We start from the raw sequence: 18,849 nt of genomic DNA on the forward strand, positions 1-18,849 counted from the left end.
CAGCTCAGCCAAACGACTCCAGAAGTTCCCTGATGACTTCTGAATGATCCAATGTTGATCTAATTGACAACAATGACCGAGTTCACCTATGTGTCATTTGGTCTCACATTTGCATGTCCTACTTTTCAGTTTATTTGTAAACACAATATAAAATGTTAAATTTGGTTCCACTTCACGATTGTGTCTACAATGTTTTTGATTCTTGAAAAATATTTTCAGTTATCTTAAAGTTTGAAGCCTGAAATGTGGCAAAATATCAACAAGTTTTTTGGGTGGCCAATACTTTCACAAGGCACTGTACCTGTAAATAATAAAGTGGGTTGTGATTATAAAAGAAAATCACAAATTGTACCCATCGAATAAAAATTACATTGAACAGGGTGATCCTTTAGTGTCTGTGCACTAAAAGCTGACTAAGAAGATTGTTCAGGTTTAACTTGTTTCATTGTACAAATGAGACATTCTAGATCCTTCTGACGTTAAGGCATGCCGGTTAGTTGGACTCAACACCTGTAAAGCTCAGTTCACATGCAGAGGAGACATGTTGATACCAGTCTAATCAGTTTAGAGCACTCATTTGCCTTGATTTTAAAGCATTAATGAAATCATGTATGGGCATCTGGTCAGAGAAACTAGTGAGTTGAGTGTGTGCTATCCAGGAAAACGGTAGAGAGCATACCCATGCTGAGGCCAAACAATCCCACTTGTGTTGACATATGCTTTATGGAACTGCATATTCAGTTTGTCTTTTAGATAATCATCCTTGCTGTATCATGGAATGAATGAACGCTCATATCAGTATTCCATCCTTGTTTTTTAACATGTCATGTATGAAATAAGTTGAGTCACATCTTGAATTTAAACCTACATGGTGCTGTTTAAAGTTGCCACTCAGGGCTGACCACCGGCCTTTTCCTGCACCTTATAGCACAGGTGCAGCAGTGAGCAGCAGCCCCCAGCAGCACCACCAGCACCACACCTCTTCCTTCTCCCTGACCCTGACCGACACAGACGGCAGTCTGGAGACAGCCGGCACCGTCGCTGTCCTCGCTGCTGCCGCTGCTGCTACAGCCACCGCCCTGTTGGGCTACTGCAGATGACTATCATCGACACTTCTTCCTGGTTCTGTGCTGGGCATGATCCACCGGCCACATGCAAGACCTCTAGCTCAACACTGTCTCCTGGCCACGACCCTTTACATTACCCCCCATCCCCCCCTCGTCTGTGCTTGTCTTCAGTCGTGTAGCGATTTCTGAAAGGACAGATCTTTTTTTTTTCCCTTTTCATTACAAGTTGTCTTTTTTTAAGATTAGAATTACCTTTCGTTTGAGTCCTAGCTGTAAATTATTGTGGTATTTCTTTTTTCAGAAGCCTAAGATGACGTTGATTGAATTTTTTCTGATTTCTCTATGGTCTGGTTTGTATTGACCGACAGTGAGAATTTAAAGAAATATCTGTAAGATGTTTTAATGTGATCTGTTTTCTGTTGAAAGTCATTATGTTTCACTTGTAAGCTACTACTTTTACAATTTGCCATATATATGTGGACTAAGTTTGTACCAATTTTATGGTAGATATAGTTTAATCTTCGATACAAGTTTGCAGTGAGCCATTGAAACATAATTGAGATGTTTGGTCTTATGGATATGCTTTTAAATGCATTCAGCTTATCCATTGAGTTGAGATCGTGTACAGTAGATAAACTTACAAGAACGTACAAGAATTTCTTGTGAGTCACTACTTCCAACATTTTGAAACTGAAATGAAAGCGTTATAATTGCTCATGTGCCATTGTGTTCAAACAGGATCGGATTACAAAATGTCACCAGGGGATTGATTTTTTTTTTTTAATGTTCAAGCTATGGGGTTGATAATGATTCAGTTCGGTCCAGCAACATAGTGCTGATCTGTTGAACGACTGTCTCTTCTAAGTGCTTTTACGAATCTCTTCCTCTTCTGCAACAGGAGTGACATAGTGGGACTGGGAGTTGTGGTTATCGCTTTGGAGGACTGAATGCACAGAGCGCTTGCACGCTCTCAGCTGGTTTGCTTCGACGGCATCGGGACTTGAGAATGTTTTTGTCACGCGTATGAAGATTTTTGGAGTTGTGTGAGGTTGTAAAGTTGGTGATGGTGTAAGTAGAATGTGATTTGGTCAAGTAGGTAATCTTGCTATTGAACGGTTGTGAACGTGCTTCTAGTGGGACGAGGGACTGTGGTTTTGCAGCCTGATGATGCAGTATGAACAGATTTCTGCTTGTTACTACCATATCCTGTGATTAGTAATGTACTTTAGGCGATTTGAAAATTTGAAAAGTAATTTTTTTTTAGTTGGCCATACTTTTGTCTCCCAGATTTGCCTGCGATTGTGAATTGAATGAAAAGAACAAGAAGAGTTTAAATAGCAGCACAAACACCGAGTCGAAACCAACAAATTATTCTCATGGTATGCAATAATAGTGCCCTTTGATTATTTTTTTTGTCGAATTTTGAGAGGAAAAGTGCCTGTTTGTTATTGAGTACCTGAACAGATGTGTATTCGTTATGTGTTGGTTTTTACGGTGACTGGACAACAGCATTAGTTTTTATGTCAAACCAGTAATGTATGATGGGGTTGTAGTTCTCACAAATGTATCGTATATTTTTCTACTTATTTTGAGTTCTGACCCTTGAGTGGGAGACTGGTGTGTTGCAGGGTAAAGAGGTGATGGCGTACATGTCGTTTCAAAAGAAGAGGCAGTTTAATCAAGGTCTTTCATCAAAGTGAAACCTGTTTCTTTGCAGTGACAGCAACCTGAATATAAGTTGATATGATTTTTCCCTTTGCTTATTAATTCAATGTGGTGATTGTAATAGGGACATTTAAACTTTTACTACTGGGTCAAACTAAAAGAATGAGTGACTGCATTATTGTCAGTATCCTGTGATGGGTTTTGGATTCTGTTTACCGTTAGAAGGAAAATTGATGCTTTTGTTACAAAAACTTCTGAGAGGCTGAGCTAATCATAAACAGTTAATTAATTTTGTAAAGTGTAACTACTAACACAAAAAAATATGGTAAGTCATATTAGCTGAAAGCTATGTAAGCAATTTGTGTAATTTTTAGTAGTTATGAATATTATGGTCATTAATTAAACAAGTCCATGCTATTTTCAATTTAAAGTTCTTGCTTTAACTGAGGTTTAGGTTTTATGGCTGACGGAAATGTTGCGTAACTTCATTTCCTGCCTGTAGAGGCAGATGTGAGATTTTGACAACAGAGGCATTAACACAGACTTGGTAACAACTAGCCGTTTTCTCACTCAGAACTGACTAAATTGGGTTGCACCATTAAAACTTGTACATGTAAAAACCTTAATAATGGATAATCGTCTATAGCTGTGTCAGATGAAAATGACTTTTGTTAAATGAAATTTGTTTTAGTGTGCAGAACAATATCTTATATGAAATACCCGTTCACATAGTAGACGCATCAGTTTCATAATTAAAAACCTCAACACTGTTTAGAATGATTTATATAAATATTCTCTTCATCTTTGTTTGGTCGTTCATTGAAATAATCATTTATAACCTTGTTTTGAAATTGTTTTAAAGCATAACATTAATACTAAAGAGCCTTTTATCAATTGTGGTTATTTCAGTTTCCACCAGATAATATCAAGTCTTTTTCACATCTGTGTCAATAAGTAACATGGAAATACATTAACATTACAGCTAAACTACTGTTACTTAATTTCTGGTTAAGTGTTAGCTTTGTCACTGAGCTGCAAAACACATGTCATGGACATGCAAGTTAATTTTACTGCTGTCAATGAACAACGTAACATTTAATGAGTTAGATTTGTCATTTAGTTAACATTAAACATTTATACATTAGCTAACTTATGCTAGCATTGTAAGTCAACACTAGCATGTAATAATAGTACATTAGCACTTTCTGGGTGTAAATACTCAAAAACAATTTATCTCTAAAAAACAGCTTCTGAGGTGCAACCCTTTTTAATGTTATTGATACTATTTTTTCTGTTTGAAATTACAAACAGCTGGGTGCCATAGGGTCCATTTGGTTTTTAGGAAGACGAAAGATTTGCTTAATATCGAGCTTCAAGGGATTTGAACAGTTGTCAAGTTAATGTGGGAGGTCGATGCATTCATATGATGGAGAAAATCAGTGGTGTGCATCCATTTGTTAAATTAGCTAAAGTAGTCAATCAGAAAAATACACATTGCTGTCTAAAGTGCTCTTAATTTTTTTTGCCCAACATTAGGGCCTTCAATTGGAGTATTTAGACTTTTCATTTGAGGTTATTGCTTTTTTATATATACTGCTTCTGTCAAACCAATGTCATTCTGATTTACGTAGGCTTTGATGAACTACCTCACGCTGAATTTCTGCCAGTTCTTGCATATACTTAGTCGCCTGCAGATTTAGCTATCGAAGACGTGTGAATAACAGATTCCATTATTTATTTATTTGAAAGTGTACTATTTGTTGGTTTCAACAGACTTCTAGTTTTGTACATTATGTATACTTCACCTAGAAGTAAGAATTGTTATGGTTTTTTTTTGTTTTTTTTAAAGTTAATGTGCAATACCTTCAGCAAACTGTGCTAGTAGTATGTGATAGGCCTAGCCTTTGTTAGCTGTCTCCTGAAGGTAAAGAAAATGTTTGGTACTGTCAATCCATGTTTTCCTTTTTTATGAATAAGATCAGTTTTTATTTCTGTGACTTGTTTATAGCCATGGTGTAATCAGTCGTACCCACCAAATGATTCTGCTGGCCACGGTTTGATGCAGAGACGGGAAGCTCTTTGGGGTCACAACGTGGACAACAGATGTTGATTTAGACTGTGGTTAGGACCACGATGTTAATAAACACGAAAAGATGAGTAAATACCTACAAGAAATCAATATTATGTATTGTGCTGGTTTGTGATGTTTGCTAGAAAATCCAGCCATGCAAGTAGTTTTAAAAATTCCTCTGGATTTGCGCATCCCAAAAACCGCAACCAATGAAAAAGTGCACTATTAGATTACATGCACTGGGATCTGATGATGCCACCTCTTTAAAAAAAAAACATGTACTGCAAATAAAAGAAATACACTTTGTTTTGTGGTTATATGTCATTTTTCATCTCCTGTAGATTCTTTTGCATTTTGCTGCCACCAGTAACACCATGGTATTACATTACTATTGTAAAATACTGTACATACGACATGCAGGTCTACTAGTTGATAAGTTTCTCCATTATAATGGTTATCGTACAAGGGTGACTCCAAAAAGAAATTGGAACGCTGTGCAGAACGTCAGAAGAATGATCATTTGCAAACAAATAGAATTCACATCTTTTTTTTTTGTTTGTTTCGAACAACTGAATTCAAATATCAGCCTTTCTTTCGTCATTGTGATACTAGCATCAGTTCTGGATCTTTCTCAATCAAAATGAAAGGCTTAATTTAAAACGGTTGTTTAATGTCAAACAGGATGTGCAAAGGATCACATTGTTTTGCACATCATCCAAACTTGCTGAAATCATTGTTGTGCATATTACACATGTCCTTTAGTGCCCAAGTGACTTCTGATGAGAATGGTTTAAGTCCTCAAATTATTTTAATCAAGCTTGCGAGACTAAATTTGCTCAGTAGAACAGACTTGATCACCACATAAAAATAATGGTAAAATTAGTAGTTAATGTATATAGCAGCCTTTTCAGGAAGTTTAAAAAAAAGAGGCCTTCATTTATATATCTAAATGAAGAGGTAATGTTCTTAGTACTTGAATGCTCCGTTTGGTCACTGTTGACCTATTTTATGGTCTTAAGGAAATAATAGGTTACACACTTCAGGTTCTCTTGTGTCTCACAGATGATCTGCATCACCTTTATTTGCACACATATCCGTCCATTACAATAGTGGGAATCCTTAATAAATAAACTCCATAGATGATCAGCTGAGCAATAAACTTTTAGCCTTTGTCATGAGACACAAATGGAAATTAAAGTATCCGTGAGAATCAGAACCTGAAATAGGTTTAAACCATCATATTGTCAGAAGTATGATAGTGATAGTTGATAGTACATTTCCTTGTAAACCTGTGCTATTACAGACTGGACTGCTGTAACATTGGCTTTGCTTTTGTATAGAAAGGAACAACACAGTCACATTGTCTAAACAAAGTAAACTTTCACTTGTAATTATACTGCTTGAAATAAATGTCCCTTCCACCACTTCTGGACATTAAGTTATGTACCAAGATGCTAATGATGACATTTTCAACAATTCACATGCAATTTTCTCATATTTCTGCACTTGTTCATTTTGGATACATCAAATTTAGTGTCAAAAAAACTAAACAGACCAGGTTCACTCAGTGCATCACAGCTTCCTGGTTTAATGCAGGAGTGATGTATAGAAAGTTATCAGCAATCATAATTTCTTTTTTTTTTTCATCTGGTATTTCACATTTTCTTTTCATTGGGCTGGTTTCATCAACATCACATTACATTCACTAAATGAATACATTCTTAATTTAAACTTCCATTCACAATTCAATTTCACAAGAGTTGGCACCTACTAGAGAGATTAAATTACTCCCCATAAGTGTTTTTGTTGCCATGTATATAAAAATGCAGCCACTGGGTGTACTATGCGCAAACATATGCACTACATCTCTGAACAAGCAAGCAACACTACATTTTTCCTATTCAAAAACCCTTCCTTGAAGGCACAACCAGGAAACTCAATTGTTTCTTTGAGGGCAGTGTTCAGCTTCATGTGCCAAAATCAACATGGCTTCCAGGCAGGCCAGTCTGATCTGTAATGAGCAAACAGCTGAGGTGGTCCCAGCTTTGGTATTTACTGTGCTCTGTAAGTGGTCTTTACCTTCTCAGTTGTACTTTCTGTTTCCTAGGCAGCATGTACTAATGTGAAATGCTTGAATAATTGTTTCATTGTCCCTGTTGTTTATTGAAGGTATATTGACATCTGTGAGATTGACGCTTTGCCATCAAATGGACATGGAAACCATGTAGATGGTGACAAGAGGCACTGGAATGGCCTGAGGTTAAGAAGGAACAGAAAGCTATTGCAGAGGCTCCACTAATGACTGGAAAGTCGAGTTACCAAAACCTGTTTTTGTGTTACAATATCCAAATTTCATGATGCAGTTCAACGTCAGAAAAGAAATTTCTGCAGTACAAATCGGGGACAGAATATTTTTTGAAAAAATGGTCAGATTCCAAAATGTATTTTTACAATCAACCCTTGTGGTGGCAAATTATGCAAATAATTCTGGATTTATTTGTGCAGGTTTTCCCACAAAATCACATTTCTGCCACCAACTTAAAATGAAAACAACTCCCGATGAAAGAATTTGACTACTAAGAATAACACCGTCATCCCAAGTGAATCGCTTTCCAGAAAGACATGGCTCCTTCATGGTAGGATTAAATCCACATCATCTATACTATCTTCCTGCAAGCCTCAACATTGAAAACCATGTACCTAGAACCTACCACAGATTTAGTGAAATCCATTCAAAATGTTTTGAGTTATTGTGCTTAATTCCCCCCATTGGACTAATGACCTCCAACTCCTGTTGGTTTGTCAGTTGTAAAAATAAGGTTAAAATAGTACAACAGTTTTTTGGTTCAGAGAAAGTAAAAATGTGTCTTGGATAATTTGAATGCATAAAGACCTGGCTAAAAATAATTAGCACAGCTAACTTTCAAAACAAAGATGGGAAAAGAGAACAAACATTTAAAGACATTTGGTTTAACTTATGTGACAGCTGCTTGACATTTTGGGAAATATATTAATTTGTTTTCTTCGTAGGATAAGGAAACAAATTTGCACTGGCAAAAATCAGGTAGACTTTAAATAAGAGCTCCTACAAAACCTTAGTCTGTTTTTTTGCACATTATTTGTTCTTAATAAAATTGTAAAAAAAATAGATGGCAAAAACAGTTATTTTCCTTGTTAGATTTGGTTTTAATAGAAATTATATTTTGCCATAAATTGTACACAACATGGTGTAATTTCAATTTGCTTCCAACAAATAAAAATATTTCCCAAACTGTAACACACTTGATAAAGATCAGATGAAGGTGAATATATCCTTGCTGTCTGCATTTAACAATGGTGTCTCCATTGAGTCTTATGTATTTTGCAAGATGTCCATTCCTATAACATCCTTGTAGTAGCTTGTGGGTATACAGATAGTGGTTGTCTGAAGTCAGTGCTCTCCAGTATAGAGAATGTCAGAATTTACATTAAGTTTCACTCCTCTCATACAGGCACCTGAACTGGTTTCCCAAGACAAACCCCAAATAGATCAACGTGTAATCACAAGAGTAAGGTACTGTCTTCTTCATGTTCCATTTCAAGCATGCATGAAGAAGTAAAAATAACTTGGTCAGTCCCAGTTTGATGCTCAGATCCTTCAGTTTTCAGTTTGATCTAAGTGTTACAGGTTTCTTTGAGTTTGTCGTGAACGTACACAGATATCTCCAGTTTCATTATGTTCTTGTCTTGTCATGCCTCTGAAGGCCCTGATAAACTGAGGAGAATGTGAGCCCTTGTTAGACACCCAACCCTGCAATACAAACCCTGACAGTTTTCGCCGCGTACAGATCTTGCCACATCAAATGTCACTAGTCCTTGCACCAAGAGCCAAATCTCCCAGCGTGGAAAAGAAATCCTCCATCTCCTTCTCCAGAAGCCGATTGCGGTTCTCTGCATCCTCCCGGGCTCGCTCCGAGTTTCGCAGTTTGATCTCAAGCATGCGTTGCTTCTTCTTTTCCTGCTCCATCTCTTGTTCCAAATGCTCCATCTGTGCACACAGAGCAGTGCTGGAGTCCTCCAGCCTGAGGAGAGGTAGCACATCACAGACAGAAATCAATGGACATTGACATTCGCCTGTAATGTTTGGATACAGTATTGAAATGTATTTATTTATTCAACTTAATTTATTTTTGACCTAGTATGAATTGATTTTGGGAAAGTTGCTGCTATGAAATTTATAAAGTTTGTGCCTCTACAAAACTTGCTTACAATGAAATTGTTACATTATTTAAGGCAAAGATTGGACACATCATGAGTGTAATAAAATAAAGCGAGGCAATTCACTGCACTGCTTAAGTCCATAATAGATTATGCTTAGCAATACATACAGATTTGACCAGGTGACAACAAATACCCAGAAAAACAACGTAGTTGCAGTTAGTGCTGAATGTTCTCAAAAATTTAAAACAAAAAATTTCTTGTATACAACATAATAAAGGGCAGCTTGGTGTCTCAGTGGATTGTACTGTTGCCTCACAGTAAGAAGGTTCTGGGTTTGATTCCCTTCTGTGTGTAGTTTGTATATTTTCCCTATGTATGGCTTCTTTCTGTGTTCCGAGTGTCCTCCCACCTCTGAAAACATGCAACAGAATGAATTGGTCTGCACCAATTGTTGAATAGATGTTAGTGTGAGCATGTGTGGTTGTTTGTCTACTGTGTGGCCCTGCAATGAGCTGGAGTCTCATTTTGGGTGTACCCCACCTGGCGCCTGTACCCAACTGGGAAAGGCTCCAACAGACTTACATACAGATTTGTGCAAGGTGTATAAGTGGCTGTATACAATTCTGATTGTGATCGTCTCATCTATAAGAAAATGGATGGCTGGACAAGACACTAAATTGAAAATCTACACATATAACAAATAACAAACAACATGGAGGAGTACCTACTTTTGGATCCTGGCCTCGTACGAAGTCTTCTGCTTCCTCAACTCTTCCTTCAGTCCTTCCACCAAATTGCTCAGTGACAGGTTTGTGCCGTCTCCTTCCTCAGACATGATAATGGACGGCACCCCTGGTACCATGATCACATTTCCATTCTCACTGCAGCCTGCACTGCTGCTGCACAGCTCCATGGCCTCACAACTGTCCTGCTCCGAGCTTGGGTCTGTTGTCATCCCTCCTTCCCGTCCACTGTCAACCTCTCTCTGACTCTCCCCTTTATCCCCTCTTTCACCCCCTATTCCGCAGTTCTGATTGGCTGAAGGCTCACATCCAGAGTCCTGGATGGAGATTTCACATGAGGAGGTGGACCAAGGTGTGCTTGCTACACTGGGAACACTGCCCATGCTTGAGGAAGAGGTAACATTGTCATAGGTGGACAGTCTCTGTGAGGAGCCAGTGGAGTCCCGATCACGAGTGGACCGCTCACCTGATGATGTGCGCCGGTGTCCTCTCAAGGAAGACAAGCCGTTTATGAGCCAGTTACCTCCTCCTCCACTCCCACCTCCTCCCCCACCAGAGGATACACTGGTCGTATCCGCCACAGAGTTGCTGCTGCTGTTTTGCTTGGCCTGCGATTGAGAACGAGGAGCTGAGGAGCTTTTGAAAGAGTATTTCCACGAAGGTATGGTTTTGGCTTGTTTGCTTGGGCTGACCAGTGTCTCTCCTTTTCCTGATGAAGACCCCAGTTTTGTTCCATGGTTTAGATTTGGAGTCTGGGTCGGAGTGACAGCTGCACACAGTTTGGTGTCTAGAGATGAGGCGCTACTGTGCAGTTCCTGGTCGGGGTTAGAGACTGGGCAGCTCTGGAGGTCTTCTTCTGAGATCCATGCTCCCAGGCTGCGATGCTGAAGCTGATGGCTCTGGATAGGGATCTCGGTTTGGGGTGCTGTGAGTCCCTCCAGGTCCCTCCCTGAGTACAAACGAATGTGTTCCCTAATGAGGATTGTCATCAGGTGCTGGACCAGAGAAGTGCCTATGGACCACAGTAAGGCAACATTTTGTTAACAGTTGAGTTATTTTAGTTTTATGTGACTTACTTCAAAGTTTATTGTGATGTTTAAGTAACATTATGGTGTAGAATTTTTAGCCAGAACAGATTCAGTTAATATGTCAGTACCTTCCATTATGGTGACTGGATCCTCCATCTTGGGTCGAAGGATATTTGGTCCAAATACTGTGGCAAGGTTTTGGACACTCATCTTGTTCTCATTACAGTGGGACTGAACCTCATCAAGGAATCTAAGGACAGATCAAACTTAACCTGTACCGCAGACATCATTTTTGAATCATGAGAAAACATACGGCAGCGGACTTACTTGCATATATACTTGAGGAGATTGTAGTTTGGTAGAGGTAGAATACTAACTTGTCTTCCAAGCTCCTGGACCCCCTAATAAAAGCATATTGTGCTGATAAATACACACACATAAATAGAAACACAAATAAATAAATGTTGTACATACTTCCTCCTCATCTTTGGCCAAAAGCTGAGCACAGGTTAGAAAGTCTTCATATTTGGAGAAGGGTATGACTGGTTCAGGCAGCTCGCGAAGGTACAGTTTTAACAAGGATGCTACTGTATGGACGTCTGTATTACTGTAAGAAAGAAGAGAGAGAAAAGCTCTCTGGATGGTATAATATTGATTTCTTAAACGGTAAGTGTATTCTTGTACCCACCTGTCAAACAGAGGCTTGTCACCACAGTCGAAGGACTCCTGCAATTCTTTGACCAAGTTGGCCTGACCTGGCATCCGAAAAAGACCCTCCTCATCCAAACCTCTCTCTCTGATGAAGTCTACACACTGCTCCACCAATAGGGGGGCCAACCGGAGGCCAAACTTCTTCTCATACTGGACTGTGTCCTCTAAACGCTGACCAAATATCCCTGGGAATAGATGGAGGAAAGATACTTGTTTGGTCTGTGGGTTAGATTGTCTGCTCATTTCTCCACAGAAGGCACTTGTTTTAGTGAGCTGGTCAAAACAAAGAAGTTTCTTCCAACTATATTTTGTATGTTTTAGATCTTTTGTACAATCTCCACTCTACTTTTTGGCCCATTTACAAAAACCTTTCCACAATTTTTAAATTACCTCATATGAAAGCCAGATTTACTTCCCAACAGCATGGTTTGATGACGGTTGACTGTTTTTTGTGAATATTCTTGAGTCTCAGAGAAAAAGCCATGATGCCCATCTAGTCCTAAATCACCACTCAATAATTAAAACAACCCTCTTCAATTAAAAGATAAAAATAGAGGAGAAAGACATCAGTAAGAAAAACAGTTGTCCATGGTAACACCAGGGCCTTGCCAATAGCATTCCGGAGGCAGGGTAGTGAACACGTACCATTCCACAGCAGTGTATCTACTACAGCATTATGTAGCCAAGCTCTGGCTGATAATGTGTAATGATCCAGAATCAGTATTGACATGTCTGTCTGCCTATACCTCAAAAAACAGTTCAGACACTGCTTATAGCAACAAAGACCAGCAGCACCTATAATAACTCCTACATGGCAAACCAAAAAGATATAATTGGATTAATAATAAAACCCCACAGCACCTCTACTTCTTCTGCAAACTGAGGAAAGCAATGGTGCCAGCTTCTACCAAGGCACCATCGAGAACATCCTGACCAGCTGCATCACTGTGTGGTATGGTATGGACCTGTCCTGGGACCGCAACACTGCATCGTTGGCCAAAAAAGCCCAACAACGCCTCTACTTCCTCCGCAAACTGAGGAGCGCAAGAGCCCCCATAATGCTGACTTTCTACAGAGGCACCATCGAGAGCATCTTAACCAGCTGCATCACAGGGTGGTACGGCACCTGCACCATTGCCTGCCGCAAGACCCTGCAGCGCATCGTGAGAGCAGCTGAAAAGATCACTGCTCTCTCTCTCCCTCCCCTCACAGACATTTATAACACCTGCCTCACCTGCAAAGCCATCAGCACAGCAGGTGATCCCACCCACCCCTCTCACAGCCTTTTCAGCCTGCTGCCATCAGGTAGAAGACTGCAGAGTCTGCGGGACAAAACCAGCAGGCTCAAGGACAGTTTCTTTCACCAGAGAGGCTCAACTCCTTCCCTTCTCTGCCCCCTGCCACAGCCTTGAACTCTACCCTCACCCTGCCCGTTGCCTATTATTGCACATTCTCTTTTATAAAGTCACACATGAGTCATATCTTCAGTCAGTCAGTCATCTTCAGATTACCACCGCTGTATCCACCGCAGCGGGTCACAGGGAGCCGGAGCCTATCTCGGCGGCATAGGGCGTGAGGCGGGGGACACTCCGGGCACGACGCCAGTGCACCGCAGAGCCACACACAAAGACATACAACCATGCACACACACTCATTCCTACGAGCAATTTGGAATGGCCAATCAACCTGAAACGCATGCTTTTGGAGGTGGGAGAACCCACGCAGACACGGGGAGAGCATGTGAACTCTGCACGGAGCGGGACTCGAATCTGGGTCCGCTGTGTTGTGAGGCGGCAGCACAAACCACTGCACCACCTGGCCGCCCACATGAGTCACATATGACGTGAAATTTAACATCATGCTTTCGGCAGACTAGGACATATCAAAATACATGTTAATTAATGTATGTTTTGAACAAAGCTTTAATAGGATAAGAAAATTATCATTCAATGAAAATACTACACTACATACATCAAATACTTCCAAATCCTCATTTAAAAAAAACACTAAGCACAAGAATATGGAAGTTACTGTTGTTAAATTGTCAACAACAAAACCCTTCATCAGCAGGTCATTACATAGTCTTGGATCATCTCAATGAGTCCAACCCAGCCCAACAACATGCTAATTGTTACCTGCTGATTGGCTGCAGCAGTTGCAGCCAGCAGACAGTTCATAGTCGTCCAGGTATTTCAGGGAACAGGAGTTGCAGGGCAGCAGAGAGACTTTCTCATACATCCCAATCCCACATTTCACCAAGTTCATCCATTCTGGCTCAGGCATTTGACTCCACGGTGGATTAATCCTACATTTACACTCTGATGGGCAGCACCAACCAGCTACGTATAAGGAAGACTGGACGGAGTTTCTCAGTGAAACAGCACTGGGGTCACTGTACTGTGACCACTGTAGTGCTGTTAATTACGGGTCTATAAGTTGGCGACAGATCTATTCTGGATCAAGACCCGAGAGACAGACACCCGAGACAGCTGAGAGGGAAGCAGCCCCCATGACACGGTCAGCATAAGGTATAACTGCAGATTACACATTACCACCACCATCTATTTGGCATGTTTTTGCATGTAGAAACATGCATTTTTGTGAACAGGGGTGTCGCCGGGATTTGGGGGATTCAACAAAAAAACTGGTGTCTTTTGTGAAAATTGAATTGTTGCTACCAGGGAGCAGAAAAGATGCTAAAGGACAAGCATACAAATAATCACAGATGAGGTTGACATTCAACTGTTCGTTTGAGTCAGAGCGGCGGCATCAATTCATTATTACATAGAAAGAAAATGCTTCATGATCACTGACAAATTCAGGGTATAGTTTTCTTGTTATTTGATTGTGAAAAATATGATAAAGTGTTTATGCTTAATCAAACAAGCAAGACATAACAAGTTTATGAATACCATTTTTGTCTTTGGAAAATTATTAAAAATATTTTAATGTCCAACAGATGGAGTGTTTTTTTTAATCTTTTCTAAAGAGGATTAAATATTTTTACACAATTGTCTGTGATGTTTTTATGGTATTTTAGGAAAATGAATATCAAGCTTTGAAAATAATGATAATAATGAATGAAAACTGCAAACAACTGATTTGACTTAGAAATGCACCATAATATCAACATAATCATTGGGATTGGCATAAAATATTAGTGGCTACAAGGTTTGTTGGTAAATGTTGGGTTAATTTTATAAAAGTTTATTCAATGTATTGACACTGAATAAATATATACATATTGAATTAGAAAAGTAATTTTTTCAGCCCTGTCCCACTTCATTTTTTTCCATTAAGAATAAATGAGTTCAACAACAGAAATCATTTGATGACAATGAAAATACCAGCAGAGCCAACATGGTTTACAGTCTAAAAGCAATCAGTGATGTCATACATTATATCACTGATGTTAATACGCCATTTATCTCCTATTAATATAACACTCCTTTGTAACCCAACACCAAGGCTGCTGAGCTGTCCAGACAGGCCTGTATGTATTTCTGGCCTCCTGTCAAGTAAGTAGTTAGACAGGCAGAGGATTAACCACAGACTCACTACAATGTGGAGAAGAAGGAAATAGTTCCAGATTGTCACAAAATCACATGCATCCAACACCTTTTCACTGCTATTTGAGTGATTCAATGGGAGCACACACACCTGTCATTTTTTAAACTTAAACCAACATTGAGTTGGGCAGCAAACTCTTATCACATTTCCCCAGTTAGGTACAGTTTAAAATCAGTAATAGATACAGAAGCAGGAGGCCCAACTGTAGTCTACAACCTACAGTGACAATGTGGGTGGGCCTAGTGGGTCAGCCAGGACTTACACATGTGGACAAAATGATGAGAACACCTCTGTTAATGAAAGAAAACACCACAATTAATAACTGGAAACTGACAAAAACAGTAATAAAAAAATCCTTAAAATTAACTATTAAAAATCAAATCTAACTTTTAAATTATTTTCAATGGAATTATCGTAAATAAATAATTTGTTGGAGGATGAATGTTTGCCTATGATTTTAAAAGTGATCATGATTCTCATCACTGATTCTTCACATGTCAGGTTTTACCTCCACCAAACGGCGCCCAGATGACGCGGCGTATGGCCTTGACCCAGTCATCCATGTCCGTCTGGGAGTTTGCCATCAGCAGGAAGGACTCGTGGCTGATTGGAGCACGGTCCCTCTCTCCAGTTCCACCTGGAGAAAGGGTTGGGATGAGAATGGGAAAGAGAAGCAGTGATTTTAAATCATATCCCACAAACACGCAGGTATTTAAGGCATGTGATTTATTTCCTGTATATCATGTCTCAACTGCCGTTTTTCCTAAATTCCTTAGCATTTGTATGGAAAGGATGGTTTTTGAAACATGTTGCACCGTCAAGCATGAAGCTAAATCAGGTGTTGCTCTGCAGGACATCAAATCTAGAATGAAATTAAAGGAACTTGAACACTCTATTGTGCAGCTTTTAACTGTGCAAATTAAAATCACTTTTTCACCGCAATTGTGGGTTTGACTCAGCATCCAAAAGAAAAGAAGAAAGAATAATTGATTGAAACATCAATAGGTGATGCTCTGTTGGAAATTGATGGTAAAAGATACCTTTTACCATAGAAACAAAGGTTGTGAATCATTCTGAGAAAACATCTGTTATAACACAAACACAAACTAATACTGAATTTCATAAAGTCATGGTCTCCGATAAACACGTCAAATCGCTTTTTATCCTATTTTTTAACTGTGTTTAGATTGGTACACTTCATGCTGTAATCTATTTTCACCACTAGATGGCAAAATTATACAAACCATTGTAGTTTGTTTAAACCTTTTGTCCTTTACCAATATTGGGACCAGTTCACATTTCATTTAGACATTAATCTGTCAGCCTCTGTTACCCAGAACCCCTTTCAACTGTTGAAGGAAAAGCCTCTGGCTCCAAACTTTTGGGACATTTACAGAGCTGTTACTGATTTTAAACTGTACCTAACTGGGGAAATGTGATAAGAGTTTGCTGCCCAATTCAATGTTGGTTTAAGTTTAAAAAGTTAAGTTTTGTTTATATTTTGTTTAGAATGAAAAGATAACAATGCTGAGTCTTCTTTTCTTTTAACCATGAAGATTACATGCCATACTGACAATGTGTAACCCCATCAACAACAAATGTCTCATTACTGCTTTCTTTACCTGATATTCATATGACCTGGTAGAATGTCTAGTCTATTTCAGGTTTATTTAAGACATTATTACTGGGTGGTGTTGTTGCCACAGTCACAGTCATTGTTGTCCCAGTCATTTAGCCTGTGGAGGGAATCCAAATATAAACAGCCGTGCCACAAGGGTAAGTACCATTGTGCAAATTCACACCACCCTGATGAACAACACAGTCCACTCTGTATTCAGATGTGCTTTGTCTAGGAAATATGGAATCTAGGGTAAACTGAAAAATTTAACAGATGGAGAAAGTAGGTTAAAGCTAATAGTTCTGCTGCATGTGCTCTGCAGCAATGCTCCTTTAAACTGATCAGAAGATCAGTTTAAAGGAGCATTTCTTATGACAGCTTGAAAGTCACTATCATATTTTTCTGAATGAAATGGGATTATGTCAGAGGGATCTATGAAATTATGAAATACCAATGATGTTAAAAATCAAATATGAATATGACAATAATGGAAATGAGCAACATTATAGGAAATTAAAAAATAATATATGTCTCACCTCATTTTTCAAGATTTAATCCAATCCGACAGATTTTTCCATTAGCATCCAATCTGCCTAATTTCATCATAATATGTGCCATGCTTGAATGCGTTATGAGTTAATAGTAAAAATCATGCATTTTTCTTTTTGAATAAACTCCATAAACCTTTGTGATATTTTACACTTTCAATCAAGTTTAACCGACATTAGTCATCTAATTTAGATAGACAAAAATACCAGGAAAAAAAGCCTTGTTCAAAATGTCAAAGGAAAGGGGAAAAAAATTCCATAATCAATCACTTCATTAAAATTTATTTTGAAATGTAATAGAGTTTTCCTGCATTACATCCAACTCATTAAAATTCTTTAATTATTTTTTGTGTAATCCTCCATGTAAACCAACAGATCCTCTTTGTAAAAATATCACACAGGATATACTCAGCCAAATTCTCTTCTTTATCTCAACTATTGAATCAAATCAATGCAAAAGCAGAGTTCATAAAGGCATCATGCCTGAAACACTCGAGGTTTCCTATCTATCTCCAAAAAAACTCCATCTGTAGTAGCTCAAAAAATGTCCAGCATCTGTTTCCTGTTACCTTGGAGATGTGGTCTCTTCAGTCGGTCCAGCTTGCAGCAGACCAGCCCCATGTCTGGTAGAGCTGGGACCGTCTGTGACCTCAGGCTGCAGCATGAAGCAGCCCCTCCCTTACCACCAAGTCTGCTTGGAAGCAGATCAGTAGGCAGGTAGCACAGACGGTCAGAACCAGCCAGTGAAGCATGCTCTCTGCCAGCGGACACAAAATCTGTCCAAGGACTCCCGCTACTTATCTTGCACTATTTATTCTTGTTTTAGTGAATTGGGCAGCAGGTCTGTTCCATCGGCACCACTTGGGTGAAGCAATTCCCTAAAAAAGGTGGGCAACAAGGCTCTTTCGCTGTCTCCACTGTCTGACTGTGTGTGCCGTAGGAGGGAGATGGGCTGTCCTCCAGTCCTTGCTAAACAAACTTGTATACAGACACAGAGGGGACACAGACAGTGCCAATTCATCTCTGATACAAACAGGACAGACTTTGGATTCTCCCTCCAGACAGACAAGTTCCGAGCTTAAACTCATTTGTAGATGTAAAATCCCCATGAGCCATTTTCCTACGATTTATTGCTACAAACCAGTGTGTCATTACAAAATGAGTTGCAAGAACGCTGTGAAAGGTAAGTTTTCAGGTTCATAAGAGCATAGACACAACTTCCTGCATATTAGTTCCAACTGAATCATATTTTTAAAAAATTCTATTTTTAAACAGGGAGTAAGCCAGATTACTGTGACTGGTTAAGGCAAGATTGTCAGTGTTTGTTGTCACACTTCTCTTTTTCTGTTTTGACATCGGATAACTGAATCATCCCACTGATAATTTTCTGTTGAATATAACAATGCCACATCACCCACTCGTTGGGTCTCAACCGGCCTATTAGAAACTAAAGGTGATGTTAACTAAACCTACTAAGATTGAGGAAAATCACTCAATCAAACCAAACAAAATTCAACAAAGTGAGAATTTAACAATTTCAGAAATTAGTGGATTTGCTTTCTTCATGAGAGTTGCAAGACAGGAATGATACCAGGAATGTACAGGTAAGAAAAAGTTTAGTTTACACA

At 39.1% G+C, this 18,849-nt stretch overlaps 2 protein-coding genes across 5 annotated transcripts in view; one reads left to right on the forward strand and one right to left on the reverse strand.

Annotated features, from left to right (window-relative positions):
- mapk8b (mitogen-activated protein kinase 8b) overlaps positions 1–5,109 on the forward strand; it is a 29,393-nt gene extending 24,284 nt beyond the window's left edge. For 2 of the 3 annotated variants that reach the window (XM_068306301.1, XM_068306302.1), the window contains one exon: positions 929–1,102. In XM_068306301.1, coding sequence (XP_068162402.1) covers positions 929–945 — 17 coding nt within the window. In that variant the 3' untranslated portion in view covers positions 946–1,102. Of the gene's footprint in view, positions 1–928 lie in introns of all 3 variants that reach the window. The other variant, XM_068306303.1, reaches the window with a different exon arrangement.
- A 447-nt stretch (positions 5,110–5,556) lies between these two features.
- arhgap22b (Rho GTPase activating protein 22b) overlaps positions 5,557–18,849 on the reverse strand; it is a 37,829-nt gene continuing 24,536 nt past the window's right edge. Inside the window, exons 4-10 of one of the 2 annotated variants that reach the window (XM_068306300.1) lie at positions 15,564–15,692; positions 11,463–11,670; positions 11,249–11,381; positions 11,102–11,175; positions 10,903–11,024; positions 9,732–10,758; positions 5,557–8,864 (exon numbers count right to left, since the gene is read on the reverse strand). In XM_068306300.1, coding sequence (XP_068162401.1) covers positions 8,642–8,864; positions 9,732–10,758; positions 10,903–11,024; positions 11,102–11,175; positions 11,249–11,381; positions 11,463–11,670; positions 15,564–15,692 — 1,916 coding nt within the window. In that variant the 3' untranslated portion in view covers positions 5,557–8,641. Of the gene's footprint in view, positions 8,865–9,731; positions 10,759–10,902; positions 11,025–11,101; positions 11,176–11,248; positions 11,671–15,563; positions 15,693–18,849 lie in introns of both variants that reach the window. The other variant, XM_068306299.1, reaches the window with a different exon arrangement.

This window comes from Antennarius striatus, chromosome 21 (assembly GCF_040054535.1).
Source record: "Antennarius striatus isolate MH-2024 chromosome 21, ASM4005453v1, whole genome shotgun sequence".
NCBI lineage: Eukaryota > Metazoa > Chordata > Actinopteri > Lophiiformes > Antennariidae > Antennarius > Antennarius striatus.